Raw genomic sequence first — 15,674 nt, forward strand, 5'->3', positions numbered from 1 at the left:
CTAGAATGACCTGAAGGTGACCCCAAAGGTGACCACAAAGGTGACCCCAAGGGTGACTGAAGGTGACCCAAAGGTGCCCCCAAAGTGACCCCGAGGGTGACCTGAAGGTGACCACAAAGTGACCCTGAGGGTGACTGAAGGTGCCCCAAAGGTGCCCCCAAGGTGACCACAAAGGTGACCCCAAGGGTGACATGAAGGTGCCCCGAAGGTGCCCCCAAAGTGACCCCAAATTTGCCCCCAAAGGTGCCCCCAAAGTGACCCCGAGGGTGACCTATAGGTGACTTGAAGGTGCCCCAAGGTGACCCTGAGGTGACCTGAAGGTGACCCAAAGGCATTCCCAAAGTGACCCCAAGGGTGTCCCCCAAAGGCCCCCCAAAGTGACCCAAAGGTGACTCCAAAGGTGCCCCCAAGGTGACCACAAAGGTGACCCCGAGGGTGACCTGAAGGTGACCCAAAGGTGACCCCAGAGGTGCCCCCAAAGGTGCCCTCAAGGTGACCACAAAGGCGCCCCCAAAGTGACCCCAAGGGTGACTCGAAGGTGACCCCAAAGGCATCTCTCAAGGTGACCCAAAGATGTCCCCAAGATGACCCAAAGATGTCCCCAAGGTGACCCCAAAGTGTCCCAAAGGCGCCCCAAAGTGACCCCAAGGGTGACCCATAGGTGACTCGAAGGTGCCCCAAAGTTTCCCACAAAGGCGCCCCCAAGGTGACCCCAAAGGTGACCAGAAGGTGACCCCAAGGCATCCCTAAAGGTGACCACAAAGGTGCCCCCAAGGTGACAACAAAGGTGACCAGAAGGTGACCCAAAGGTGTCCCCAAGGTGACCACAAAGGTGACCAGAAGGTGACCCCAAGGCATCCCTAAAGGTGACCACAAAGGCGCCCCCAAGGTGACCCCAAAGGTGACCAGAAGGTGACCCCAAGGTGTCCCTAAAGTGACCCCAAAGGCGCCCCAAGGTGACCACAAAGGTGACCAGAAGGTGACCCAAAGGCATCCCTAAAGGTGACCCCAAGACGTCCCCAAGGTGACCCCAAAGTGTCCCAAAGGCGCCCCAAAGTGACCCCAAGGGTGACCCATAGGTGACTTGAAGGTGCCCCAAAGTTTCCCCCAAAGGTGCCCCCAAAGTGACCACAAAGGTGACCAGAAGGTGACCCAAAGGTGTCCCCAAAGTGACCCCAAAGGCGCCCCAAGGTGACAACAAAGGAGCCCTCAAGGCGACCCTGAGGGTGACCTGAATGTGCCCCAAAGGTGTCCCCAGAGTGACCCAAAGATGTCCCCAAGGTGACCCCAAAGGTGACCCTGAGGGTGACTCGAAGGTGCCCCAAAGTGACCCCAAAGTTGCCCCCAAAGGTGACCCCAAAGGTGACCCTGAGAGTGACCCCAAAGTTGCCCCCAAAGGTGACCACAAAGGCGCCCCTAAGGTGACCCTGAGGGTGACCCCAAAGGTGACCCTGAGGTGACCACAAATGCGACCCCATAGGGTGGCCCATAGGTAACTTGAAGGTGCCCCCAAGGTGACCCTGAGGGTGACTCGAAGGTGCCCCAAAGTGACCCCAAAGTTGCCCCCAAAGTGACCCCAAAGTTGCCCCCAAAGGTGCCCCCAAAGTGACCCCAAATTTGCCCCCAAAGGTGCCCTCAAGGTGACCCAAAGGCTCCCCCAAAGTGACCCCAAGGGTGACCTATAGGTGACTTGAAGGTGCCCCAAGGTGACCACCAAGGTGACCCCAAGGGTGACTTGAAAGTGACCCTGAGGGTAACCCTAGGGTGACCTGAAGGTGCCCCCAAGGTGACCCTGAGGGTGACCACAAAGGCGACCCCAAGGGTGACCCATAGGTAACTTGAAGGTGATCCTGAAGGTGACCCTGAAGTGACCCCAAGGTGACCCATAGGGTGACCCATAGGTAACTTGAAGGTGCCCCCAAGGTGACCCTGAGGGTGACCCTAGGGTGACCAGAAGGTGCCCCCAAGGTGACCACCAAGGTGCCCCCAAGGTGACCCTGAGATGACCACAAAGGTGACCCCTAGGGTGACCCATAGGGTGACCTATAGGTAAATTGAAGGTGACCCTGAGGTGACCCTGAGGGTGACCCTAGGGTGACCTGAAGGTGCCCCCAAGGTGACCCCGAGGGTGACCCCAAGGGTGACCCATAGGTAACTTGAAGGTGACCCTGAGGGTGACCCTGGGGTGACCGGAAGGTGCCCCCGAGGTGATGCTGAGGGTGACCCTAGGGTGACCCATAGGTAACTTGAAGGTGCCCCCAAGGTGACCCCGAGGGTGACCCGAAGGTGCCCCCAAGGTGACCCCGAGGGTGACCCATAGGTGACCTGAAGGTGCCCCCAAGGTGACCCTGAGGGTGACCCTAGGGTGACCCATAGGTGACCTGAAGGTGCCCCCAAGGTGACCCCAAGGGTGACCCGAAGGTGCCCCCAAGGCCCCCCAGGGTGACCCTGGAGTGACCCGAAGGTGCCCCCAAGGCCCCCCAGAGCTGCCCCCAAAGGTGTCCCTCCCGCCGTGTCCCCGCCGGCGGCGGCGCGGGCGGCGTTTCTGAGCCGCGTTTCCGAATGGGATTGTTGGGGTGGTTTTTTCTGTTGGTGACTGCTCCCCCCTGGCAGGATGGCACCCATGGGACGGTGGCGGCCGGGCCGAGCAGGGCCGGGCGGGGATCCCGTTAGATCTCGTTGGCGTCGCCGGCGCCGCCGCGGTGGCCGCCGTACTCACTGGAGCGCGGCGCCATGCCCAGGTACTGCTTCAGGAACTCGCTAAACCTCTTCTGGTTGTTCCACTTGCGCGCCGACTTGCGCACGCCGATGAAGCCCCCGTAGCGCTTCTGCACGCCCTGGGCCGCCCGCGCCGCGCCCGGCCGCCGCGAAATGTCCTCCCGCCCTTCCTCCTCCTCCTCCTCCTCCTCCTCCTCGCGCCGCTGCTGCTGCTGCTGCTGCTGCTGCTGCGGGTGGGGCAGCGCCCACGGGGACGCGCCCGAGGGCCAGGGCCGGCCCGACAGGCGGCGGGGACGCGGGGACGCTCGCAGGGTGGCGGCGCACAGCTCCCAGGTGGCGCGGGGCACGGCCTGGCCTTCGCACTCCAGGATGCAGATCTGAGGGGACAATGGGGGACAGGGTCAGGGGACAGCTGGGGACAGCTGGGGACAGGGTGGTGGCAGCTGTGCACAGCTCCCAGGTGGCGCGGGGCACGGCCTGGCCTTCGCACTCCAGGATGCAGATCTGAGGGGACAAGGGGGACGGGGTCAGGGGACAGCTGGGGACAACTGGGGACAGGGTGGGAGCAGCTGTGCACAGCTCCCAGGTGGCGCGGGGCACGGCCTGGCCTTCGCACTCCAGGATGCAGATCTGAGGGGACAAAGGGGACAGGGTCAGGGGACAATTGGGGACAGGGTGAGGGAACAAGGGGGGACAGGGTGAGGGGACAATTGGGGACAGGGTGAGGGGACAGTTGGGGACAGGGTGGTGGCAGCTGTGCACAGCTCCCAGGTGGCGCGGGGCACGGCCTGGCCTTCGCACTCCAGGATGCAGATCTGAGGGGACAAGGGGGGACGGGGTCAGGGGACAGTGGGGGAGAGGATCAGGGGACAGCTGGGGACAGGGTCAGGGGACAATTGGGGACAGGGTGAGGGAACAATTGGGGACAGGGTGAGAGGACAGCTGGGGACAGGGTCAGGGGACAAAGGGGGACAGGATCAGGGGACAGCTGGGGACAGGGTGAGGGGACAATTGGGGACAGGATCAGGGGACAACTGGGGACAGGGTCAGGGACAGTGACCCTTGGGTGGTGGCAGTGCACAGCTCCTCGGTGGCGTGGGGCATGGTTGGATGCAGATCTGAGGGGACAGCTGGGGACAGGGTCAGGGGACAAGGGGGGACAGGGTCAGGGGACAACTGGGGACAGGGTCAGGGGGCCGTAGTGACCCTCAGGGCACAGCTTGGGTGCAGATCTGAGGGGACAATTGGGGACACGGTCAGGGGGCCATGCCGATGCCGGGGCTGTGAGGAGTGGTTGGGGGAATGGCAGTGTCACCCTAACACCCAACACCCATCCTGACACCCAACGCCACACTGACACCCATCCCAACACCCATCCTGACACCCAATGCAGCACTGACACCCATCCCAACACCCATCCCAACACCCATCCCGACACCCAACACAGCACTGACACCCATCCCAACACCCATCCCAACACCCATCCCGACACCCATCCCGACACCCAACACAGCACTGACACCCATACTGACACCGACACCCACACCAACACCCATCCTGACACCCAACGCCACAGTGACACCCATCCCAACACCCATCCCAACACCCATCCTGACACCCAACGCCACACTGACACCCATCCCAACACCCATCCCAACACCCATCCCAACACCCAACACAGCACTGACACCCATCCCAACACCCATCCCAACACCCATCCCAACACCCATCCCGACACCCAACACAGCACTGACACCCATCCCAACACCCATCCCAACACCCATCCCGACACCCATCCCAACACCCAACACAGCACTGACACCCATACTGACACCGACACCCACACCAACACCCATCCTGACACCCAACGCCACACTGACACCCATCCCGACACCCATCCCGACACCCAATGCAGCACTGACACCCATCCCAACACCCATCCCAACACCCATCCCAACACCCATCCCGACACCCAACGCAGCACTGACACCCATACTGACACCGACACCCAACCCAGCACCCATCCTGAACCTCAACCTCACACCCAACCCAACACCCAACTCAACAGTGACACCCAACCCAACACCCATCCCGACACCCAACGCCACACTGACACCCATACTGGCACCCATCCCAACACTGACACCCATACTGACACCGACACCCATCCCGACACCCAACGCCACACTGACACCCATACTGACACCCATCCCAACACTGACACCCATACTGACACCGACACCCATCCCAACACCCATCCCGACACCCAACGCAGCACTGACACCCAACCCAACACCCATCCCGACACCCAACACAGCACTGACACCCATACTGACACCGACACCCACACCAACACCCATCCTGACACCCAACGCCACACTGACACCCATCCCAACACCCATCCCAACACCCATCCCGACACCCAACACAGCACTGACACCCATACTGACACCGACACCCACACCAACACCCATCCCGACACCCAACACAGCACTGACACCGACACCCATCCCGACACCCATCCCAACACCCATCCTGACACCCAACACAGCACTGACACCCATACTGACACCGACACCCACACCAACACCCATCCCGACACCCAACGCTACAGTGACACCCATCCCAACACCCATCCCGACACCCATCCCAACACCCATCCCGACACCCAACGCCACACTGACACCCACGCCCTGTTGGAAGCTCCCACGGGACGCTGTCGGCAGCTCCCCCGAGCATCCCCGGATGGGACAGTGGAGGTTGGATGGGATGGAGGAGGTGGCACATGATGGAGGTTGGATGGGACGGTGGAGGTGGGATGGGATGGAGGAGGTGGGATGGGATGGAGGAGGTGGCACATGATGAAGGTTGGATGGGACGGTGGAGGTGGGATGGGATGGAGGAGGTGGCACATGATGGAGGTTGGATGGGACAGTGGAGGTTGGATGGGATGGAGGAGGTGGCACATGATGGAGGTGGGATGGGACGGTGGAGGTGGGATGGGATGGAGGAGGTGGCACATGATGGAGGTGGGATGGGATGGTGGAGGTGGGAATGGTGGAGGTGGCACATGATGGAGGTTGGTGGATGATGGAGGTTGGATGGGACGGTGGAGGTGGCACATGATGGAGGTTGGATGGGACGGTGGAGGTTCGGATGGGACGGTGGAGGTGGGATGGGATGGAGGAGGTGGGATGGGATGGAGGAGGTGGGACACGATGGGATGGAGGTGGAAAGGGATGGAGCTGGGAAGGGACAGTAGAGGTGGGACAGGATGGAGCTAGGACAAGGGTGCACTCCCAATGTCCCCCAGATCCCATGTGCATGGTGACAGTGTGACACTGTGTCCCTCAGGATGTCCCCAGCCTCCCGTGCATGGTGCCAGGTGACACTGGTGTCACTCCCGATGTCCCCCAGACTCCAGATCCTCCAGGCATGGGGACAAGGCACACTTGGTGGCACTCCTGATGTCCCCCAGACCCCCCAGGCACGGGGACAAGGCACACTTGGTGGCACTCCTGATGTCCCCCAGACCCCCCAGGCACGGGGACAGGGGACACTGTGTCCCTCAGGGTGTCCCCAGCAGGTGACAATGGTGTCATTCAGGATGTTCCCCCAGACCCTCGTGCATGGTGACAGGGTGACACAGGTGTCACTCCCGATGTCCCCAGCAGGTGACACTGGTGTCACTCCCGATGTGCCCCAGATTCCAGACCCCCCAGGCATGGGGACAAGGGACAGCTGTGGTGGCAGTCTCAATGTCCCTCAGCCCCTGTGCATGGTGACACAGGTGTCACTCCCAATGTCCCCAGCAGGTGGCACTGGTGACACTCAGGATGTCCCTCAGCCCCTGTGCATGGTGCCAGGTGACACGGGTGTCACTCCCGATGTCCCCCAGACTCCAGATTCCCCCAGACATGGGGACAAGGGACACTTGGTGGCACTCTCAGTGTCCTCCAGACCCCAGATCCTCCAGGCATGGGGACAAGGGACAGCAGTGGTGGCACTCCCAATGTCCCCCAGATCCCCTGTGCATGGTGACACAGGTGACACTGTGTCCCTCAGGGTGTCCCCAGGATGTCCCCAATGTCACTCACGAGCAGGTCGAGGTGGTGGCGCAGTGCCAGCCGCTCGCAGTGTCACTCAGGGTGTCCCCAATGTCCCCAGCCCCCCCAGGATGTCCCCAGCCCCCCCAGGTGCCCCCAGGATGTCCCCAGTGTCACTCACGAGCAGGTCGAGGCGGTGGCGCAGTGTCAGGCGCTTGCAGTCCCTACAGTGACACTCAGGGTGTCCCCAATGTCCCCAGCCCCCCCAGGTGTCCCCAGGATGGTGACAGGGTGACAACGGGGTGACAGGGGTGTCACTCACGAGCAGGAAGAGGCGGTGGCGCTGTCCCAGCCACTCGCAGTGACACTCAGGGTGTCCCCAATGTCCCCAGCCCCCCCAGGTGTCCCCAGTGTCTCCGGTGTCACTCACGAGCAGGTCGAGGCGGTGTCCCTGTCCCTGTCCCAGGCGCTCACAGTGCCCGCAGTCCCTGCAGTGTCCCCAATGTCCCCAGCCCCCCAGATGTCCCCAGGTGTCCCCAGGATGTCCCCAATGTCCCCAATGTCACTCACGAGCAGGTCGAGGCGGTGTCCCTGTCCCTGTCCCAGGCGCTCGCAGTGCCCGCAGTCCCTGCAGTGTCCCCAATGTCTCCAGCCCCCCAGGTGTCCCCAATGTCCCCAATGTCCCCAGTGTCACTCACGAGCAGGTCAAGGCGGTGTCCCTGTCCCTGTCCCAGGCGCTCGCAGTGCCCGCAGTCCCTGCAGTGTCACTCAGGGTGTCCCCAGCCCCCCCAGGCATGGTGACAATGTCCCCCAGGATGTCCCCAGCCCCTCGGCACAGTGACAGGGTGACAGTGGGGTGACAGGGGGGTGACAGGGGTGTCACTCACGAGCAGGTCGAGGCGGTGTCCCTGTCCCTGTCCCAGGCGCTCGCAGTGCCCGCAGTCCCTGCAGTGTCCCCAGGCCCCCCAGGATGTCCCCAATGTCCCCAGTGTCCCCAGTGTCACTCACGAGCAGGTCGAGGCGGTGTCCCTGTCCCTGTCCCAGGCGCTCGCAGTGCCCGCAGTCCCTGCAGTGTCCCCAATGTCCCCAGCCCCCCAGGATGTCCCCAATGTCCCCAGGATGTCCCCAGTGTCACTCACGAGCAGGTCGAGGCGGTGGCACTGTCCCTGTCCCAGGCGCTCGCAGTGCCCGCAGTCCCTGCAGTGTCCCCAATGTCCCCAGCCCCCCAGGGTGTCCCCAATGTCCCCAGTGTCCCCAGTGTCACTCACGAGCAGGTCGAGGCGGTGGCGCTGTCCCTGTCCCAGGCGCTTGCAGTGCCCGCAGTCCCTGCAGTGTCCCCAATGTCCCCAATGTCCCCAGCCCCCCAGATGTCCCCAATGTCCCCAATGTCCCTGGTGTCACTCACGAGCAGGTCGAGGCGGTGTCCCTGTCCCTGTCCCAGGCGCTCGCAGTGCCCGCAGTCCCTGCAGTGTCCCCAGTGTCCCCAGCCCCCCAGGTGTCCCCAATGTCCCCAATGTCCCCAGTGTCACTCACGAGCAGGTCGAGGCGGTGTCCCTGTCCCTGTCCCAGGCGCTCGCAGTGCCCGCAGTCCCCCCGGCAGTCCCTGTGGTGTCACTCAGGGTGTCCCCAATGTCCCCAGGCCCCCAGGTGTCCCCAGCACATTGACAGGGTGACAATGGGGTGACAGGGGTGTCACTCACGAGCAGGTCGAGGCGGTGTCCCTGTCCCTGTCCCAGGCGCTCGCAGTGCCCGCAGTCCCTGCAGTGTCCCCAGCCCCCCAGGATGTCCCCAATGTCCCCAGTGTCCCCGGTGTCACTCACGAGCAGGTCGAGGCGGTGTCCCTGTCCCTGTCCCAGCCGCTCGCAGTGCCCGCAGTCCCTGCAATGTCCCCAATGTCCCCAATGTCCCCAATGTCCCCAGTGTCACTCACGAGCAGGTCGAGGCGGTGTCCCTGTCCCTGTCCCAGGCGCTCGCAGTGCCCGCAGTCCCTGCAGTGTCCCCAGTGTCCCCAGCCCCCCAGGTGTCCCCAGGATGGTGACAGGGTGACAGTGGGGTGACAGGGGGGTGACAGGGGTGTCACTCACGAGCAGGTCGAGGCGGTGTCCCTGTCCCTGTCCCAGGCGCTCGCAGTGCCCGCAGTCCCCCCGGCAGTCCCCGCGCGCGCGGGCGCAGAGACAGAGCAGCAGCAGCAGCAGCTCCCAGAGCACGGCCCGCATGGTGACAGCGCCTGTGGGGACACGGGGACACCAAAATGTCACCAAATATCCCAGAGCACGGCCCGCATGGTGACAGCGCCTGTGGGGACACGGGGACACATGGGGACACAAAAACATCATAAAATATCCCAGAGCACGGCCCGCATGGTGACACCGACACCGTCACCTGTGGGGACACCAAAATGTCACCAAAGAGATCCCAGAACATCCCAGAGCACGGCCCGCATGGTGACACCGGCACTGCCACCTGTGGGGACACCAAAATGTCACAAAATGTCCCAGAGCACGGCCCGCATGGTGACACCGGCACTGCCACCTGTGGGGACACCACAATGTCACCAAAGAGATCCCAAAATGTCCCAGAGCACAGCCCGCATGGTGACACCGACACCGTCACCTGTGGGGACACGGGGACACATGGGGACACCAAAATAAAATATCATAAAATATCCCAGAACACCCCAGAGCACGGCCCGCATGGTGACACCGGCACTGCCACCTGAGGGGACACCAAAATGTCACAAAGAGATCCCAGAACATCCCAGAGCACAGCCCGCATGGTGACAGCACCTGAGGGGACACACGGGGACACAAAAACATCATAAAATGTCCCAGAGCACGGCCCGCATGGTGACACCGGCACCGTCACCTGTGGGGACATGGGGACACCAAAATGTCACAAAATGTCCCAGAGCACGGCCCGCATGGTGACACCAACACTGCCACCTGTGGGGACACGGGGACACCAAAATAAAATATCCCAGAACACCCCAGAGCACGGCCCGCATGGTGACACCGACACTGCCACCTGTGGGGACACGGGGACACATGGGGACACAAAAACATCATAAAATATCCCAGAGCATGGCCCGCATGGTGACAGCACCTGTGGGGACATGGGGACACCAAAATGTCACCAAATATCCCAGACCATGGCCCGCATGGTGACACTGGCACTGCCACCTGTGGGGACACACGGGGACACATGGGGACACCAAAATAAAATATCATAAAATATCCCAGAGCACCCCAGAGCACGGCCCACATGGTGACAGTGCCTGTGGGGACATGGGGACACATGGGGACACAAAAACATCCCACAAAATCCTGCAAAATCCCACAAAAGCTGGCAAAACTCCGCAAAATCCCACAAAAATCCCTAAAACCTAAAAAAAATCCACAAAATCCTGCAAAATCCCACAAATCCCTAAAAAACCCTGTGAAATCCCACAAAATCCCACCAAACTTTGCAAAATCCTGTGAAATCCTACAAAACACTGCAAAATCCTGCAAAACCCTGGGAAACCGTGGAAAATCCTGTAAAATCACACAAAATCCTGAGAAATCCCAAAAAATGCTAAAAAATATCACTAAATTTAAAAAAATCCCACAAAATCCCTGTGAAATGCCACAAGACCCTTCAAAATCTGAAAAAATCCCACAAAATCCCCCAAAAAATCCCACAAAATCCTGTGAAATCCAGCAAAACCCTGCAAAATCCTGTAAAACCCCACAAATCCCTGTAAAATCCCACAAATCCCAGCAAAACTCTGCAAAACCCCACAAAAATCCCTAAAACCTCAAAAAAATCCACAAAATCCTGCAAAACCCTATGAAACCGTGGAAAATCCTGTAAAATCCCACACAATCCTGAGAAATCCCACAAAACCCCACAAATCTCTGTGAAATCCCACAAAAGCCGGCAAAATCCTGCAAAACCCCACAAAAATCCCTAAAACCTCAAAAAAATCCACAAAACCCCACAAAAATCCCTGTAAACCCCCACAAATCCCTTAAAAACCCTGTGAAATCCCACAAAATCCTGAGAAATCCCACAAAATCCCACAAAATCCCGTGAAATCCCTGCAAAACCCCACAAAACCCTGTGAAATCCCACAAAATCCTGTAAAATCCCACAAAATCCCACCAAACTTTGCAAAATCCTGTGAAATCCTACAAAACGCTGCAAAATCCTGCAAAACCTTGGAAAACCGTGGAAAATCCTGTAAAATCCCACAAAATGCTGAGAAATCCCACAAAACTCTGTAAAATCTCACAAAATCCTGAGAAATCCCACAAAATCCCACAAATCTCTGTGAAACCCCACAAATCCCAGCAAAACTCTGCAAAACCCCACAAAAATCCCTAAAACCTCAAAAAAATCCACAAAATCCCACAAAATCCTGCAAAATCCCACAAATCCCTTAAAAACCCTGTGAAATCCTGCAAAATCTTGAGAAATCCCACAAAACTTTGCAAAATCTTGTGAAATCCTACAAAACCCCACAAAACCCTACAAAATCCTGTAAAACCCCACAAAATCCTGTAAAACCCCACAAAATCCTGTAAAACCCCACAAATCCCAGCAAAACCCCACAAAAATCCCTAAAACCTCAAAAAAATCCACAAAATCCTGCAAAACCCCACAAACCCCTGAAAAAACCTTGTGAAATCCCACAAAATCCTGAGAAATCCTGCAAAATCCCACCAAACTTTGCAAAATCATGTGAAATCCTACAAAACACTGCAAAATCCTGCAAAACCCTGGGAAACCGTGGAAAATCCTGTAAAATCACACAAAATCCTGAGAAATCCCACAAAATCCTGTAAAATCCCACAAAATCCTGCAAAATCCTGCAAAATCCCGTGAAACCCCACAAAATCCTGCAAAACCCCACAAATCTCTGTGAAATCCCACAAAATCCTGCAAAACTCTGTAAAACCCCACAAAAATCCCTAAAACCTCAAAAAAATCCACAAAATTCTGCAAAACCCTGTGAAACCGTGAAAATCCTTTAAAATCCCACAAAATCCTGAGAAATCCCACAAATCTCTGTGAAATCCCACAAAATCCTGCAAAACCCCGCAAAATCCCACCAAACTTTGCAAAATCCTGTGAAATCCTACAAAACGCTGCAAAATCCTGTAAAATCCCACAAAATCCCGTGAAATCCCACTAAATCCCTGCAAAAACCCCACAAATCTCTGTGAAATCCCACAAAACCCTGCAAAACTCTGCAAAACCCCACAAAAAAACCTCACCAAAAAAAAAAAATCCCACAAAATCTCGCAAAAAAACCCACAAAATCCTAAAAGAGCCTCAGAAAACTCAGCGAAACCCCACAAAAATCCCCCCAAAAAACTGACAAAAAAACCCACAAAAAACCCCAAAAAAATCCCACAAAAAACCTCACCAAAAAAAAAATCCCACAAAATCTCGCAAAAAACCCCGCAAAATCCTAAAAGAACCCCAGAAAACTCAGTGAAACCTCACAAAAATCCCCCCAAAAAACTGACAAAAAAACCCAAAAAAACCCCACAAAAAAAAACCAAAAAAACCACAAAAACCCCAAAATAATCCACAAAAAAACCCCACAAATCCCGAACGCCCCCGCAGGGAGAGGAGCCGATCCCGGGCCGGCTCCGGGATGTCCCGGTCCCTGTCCCCGTCGCGTTTCCGTTTGTCCCGGTCCCTTTCCCGGTTGTCCCCTTCCCTTTCCCGGTCCCGTTCCCGGCTGTCCCGGTCCCGGTCCCTGTCCCGTTCCCGCTTGTCCCTGTTCCGGCTGTCCCGGTTGTTCCCGTCCCTTTCCTGGTCCCGGTCTCGTTCCTGGGCTGTCCCGGTCCCTTCCCCGGTTCCTGTCCCGGTCTCTTTCCCAGTTGTCCCGGTCCCTTCCCGGACTGTCCCTGTCCCTTTCCCGGTCCCTGTCCCTTTCCCGGCTATCCCTGTCCCTGTCACTGACACGGTCCCTGTTCCTGTCCCTGTCCCTTCCCCGGTTGTCCCGGTCCCCGTCCCGGCTGTCCCGGTCCTTTCCCGGACTCTCCCTGTTCCTTTCCCGGGCTGTCCCGGTCCCTTCCCGGACTATCCCTGTCCCAGCCCCTTTCCCGGCTGTCCCAGTCCATTTCCCGGTCCCTTTCCCGGTTGTCCCGGTCCCTTTCCCGGTTGTTCCAGTCCCTTCCCGGTCCCTGTCCCTGTCCCTTTCCCGAACTGTCCCGGTCCCTGTCCCAGTCCCTGTCCCAGTCCCTTTCCCCGTCCCGGTTCCTGTCCCTTTCCCGGTCCCCTTCCCAGCTGTCCCCGTCCCTTCTCAGGCCGCCCCGGTCCCTGTCCCGGTCCCTTTCCCACTCCCGGGCTGTCCCTGTCCCTTTCCCGAACTGTCCCGGTCCCGTTCCCGGCCGTCCCTGTCCCTGTCCCTGTCCCTGTCCCTGTCCCGGTCCCTGTCCTGGTGCCGTTCCCGTTCCGGGGTTCTCCAATCCAGGCCCGGCCGCGCATTCCCGGCTGTTCCCGCACGGGGACAAATCCCGGTCCCTGCCCCGGGGCGGCTCTGGGGACGAGCCAGCCCTGACATTGTCACTGTGTCACTGTCATTGTCACTGTGTCACTGTCACTGTGTCACTGTCACTGTGTCAGTGTGTCACTGTCACTGTGTCACTGTCACTGTCCGTGTCATTGTCACTGTCACTGTGTCACTGTCACTGTCACTGTCATTGTCACTGTCACTGTGTCACTGTGTCACTGTGTCACTGTCCCTGTCTCTGTCACTGTCACTGTCATTGTCCCTGGCACTGTCATTGTCACTGTCACTGTGTCACTGTCATTGTCACTGTGTCACTGTCACTGTCACTGTGTCACTGTCACTGTGTCACTGTCATTGTCCCTGTCACTGTCCCTGTCACTGTGTCACTGTGTCACTGTGTCACTGTCACTGTCATTGTCACTGTCACTGTGTCACTGTCACTGTCACTGTGTCACTGTCACTGTGTGTGTCACTGTCACTGTGTCACTGTGTCACTGTCACTGTGTCACTGTCACTGTCACTGTCACTGTGTCACTGTCACTGTGTCACTGTGTCACTGTCACTGTGTCACTGTCACTGTGTCACTGTGTCACTGTCACTGTGTCGCTGTCACTGTGTCGCTGTCACTGTCACTGTGTCACTGTGTCACTGTGTCACTGTCACTGTGTCACTGTGTCACTGTCACTGTGTCACTGTCACTGTGTCACTGTGTCACTGTCACTGTCACTGTCACTGTGTCACTGTCACTGTCATTGTGTCACACTGTCACTGTCACTGTCATTGTCACTGTCCCTGTCACTGTCAGTGTCCCAGTCACTGTCACTGTGTCACTGTCATTGTCACTGTATTGTCCCTGGCACTGTCATTGTCACGGTCATGGTCACAGTCCCTGTCCCAGTCACTGTCACTGTGTCACTGTCACTGTCCCTGTCCCTGTCACTGTCACTGTGTCACTGTGTCACTGTGTCACTGTTATTGTGTCACTGTGTCACTGCCACTGTGTCACTGTCACTGTCACTGTCACTGTGTCACTGTCACTGTGTCCCTGTCATTGTCCCCGTCCCAGGAGGGTCCAGCCGGGATTGCTGGAACGGGAGTGCGAGGCCCAGAGAATTCCCACAGAATTCCCTCAGGATTCCCACAGGATTCTCATAAAATTCCCACAGGATTCCCAGAGAATTCCCATGAAATTCCCAGAGAATTCCCAGGGAATTCCCACAAAATTCCCACAGAATTCCCACAGGATTCCCATAAAATTCCCACAGGATTCCTGCAGGATTCCTGCAGGATTCCCGCAGAATTCTCACAAAATTCCAAAAAATTTCCACAGCATTCCCACAGGATTCCCACAGAATTCCCACAGGATTCCCCATAAAATTCCCATAAAATTCCCACAAGATTCCCACAGAGTTCCCACAGGCTTCCCTCAGGATTCCCACAAAATTCCCAAAAAATTCCCACAGGATTCCCATGTAATTCCCACAGGATTCCCACAGAATTCCCATAAAATTCCCACAGGATTCCAAGAGAATTCCCACTAAATTCCCACAGGATTCCCATAAAATTCCCACAAAATTCCCACAAGATTCCCACAGAATTCCTGCAGGATTCCCACAGGATTCCCACAGAATTCCCATAAAATTCCCAGAGAATTCCCACAGGATTCCCACAGGATTCCCCACAGAATTCCCCACAGAATTCCCACAAAATTCCCACAGGATTCCCACAGAATTCCTGCAGGATTCCCACAGGATTCCCGCAGAATTCCCATAAAATTCCCACAGGATTCCCAGAGAATTCCCGCGAAATTCCCACAGGATTCCCATAAAATTCCCGCAGGATTCTCAGAGAATTCCAACAAAGTTCCCACAGGATTCCCACAGAATTCCCACAGGATTCCCAGAAAATTCCCACAGGATTCCCAGAGAATTCCCATAAAGTTCCCACAGAATTCCCATAAATTTCCCACAGGATTCCCAGAGAATTCCCATAAAGTTCCCACAGGATTCCCATAAAATTCCCACAAAATTCCCACAAAATTCCCACAGGATTCCCACAAAATTCCCACAGGATTCCCACAAAGTTCCTGCAGGATACCCATAGGATTCCCACAAAATTCCCAAAAAATTCCCACAGGATTCCCATAAAATTCCGATAAAATTCCCACAGGATTCCCACAGAATTCCCACAAAAGTCCCACAGGATTTCCATAAAATACCTACAGAATTCCCACAGAATTCCAGCAGGATTCCGCAGGATTCCCACAGGATTCCCATAAAATTCGCACAAGATTCCCTCAGGATTTCCACAAAATTCCCACAGGATTTCCCTCAGGATTCCCATAAAATTCCCACAGGATTCCCATAAAATTCCCACAAAATTCCCACAGGATTCCCACAGAA

General features: G+C 57.2%; 2 protein-coding genes across 3 annotated transcripts in view; both read right to left on the reverse strand.

Moving 5' to 3' along the window:
- LOC141728542 (uncharacterized) lies at positions 1-2,625 on the reverse strand. Its single transcript, XM_074537535.1, has 6 exons — positions 2,321-2,625; positions 1,422-1,730; positions 1,159-1,362; positions 902-946; positions 692-832; positions 1-10 (listed from the first exon to the last, which is right to left on the reverse strand). The coding sequence occupies exons 1-6, from the start codon at positions 2,623-2,625 to the stop codon at positions 1-3; spliced, it is 1,014 nt and encodes a 337-aa protein (XP_074393636.1).
- Positions 2,479-15,674, reverse strand: part of PNOC (prepronociceptin) — a 26,394-nt gene continuing 13,198 nt past the window's right edge. The window contains exons 1-3 of one of the 2 annotated variants that reach the window (XM_074536441.1): positions 9,441-9,476; positions 8,849-8,961; positions 2,479-3,095 (exon numbers count right to left, since the gene is read on the reverse strand). In XM_074536441.1, coding sequence (XP_074392542.1) covers positions 2,670-3,095; positions 8,849-8,961; positions 9,441-9,459 — 558 coding nt within the window. In that variant the 5' untranslated portion in view covers positions 9,460-9,476 and the 3' untranslated portion in view covers positions 2,479-2,669. Of the gene's footprint in view, positions 3,096-8,848; positions 8,992-9,440; positions 9,477-15,674 lie in introns of those variants that run through there. The other variant, XM_074536440.1, reaches the window with a different exon arrangement.

The sequence above is a fragment of the Zonotrichia albicollis genome, chromosome 3, assembly GCF_047830755.1.
Source record: "Zonotrichia albicollis isolate bZonAlb1 chromosome 3, bZonAlb1.hap1, whole genome shotgun sequence".
Classification (NCBI taxonomy): domain Eukaryota; kingdom Metazoa; phylum Chordata; class Aves; order Passeriformes; family Passerellidae; genus Zonotrichia; species Zonotrichia albicollis.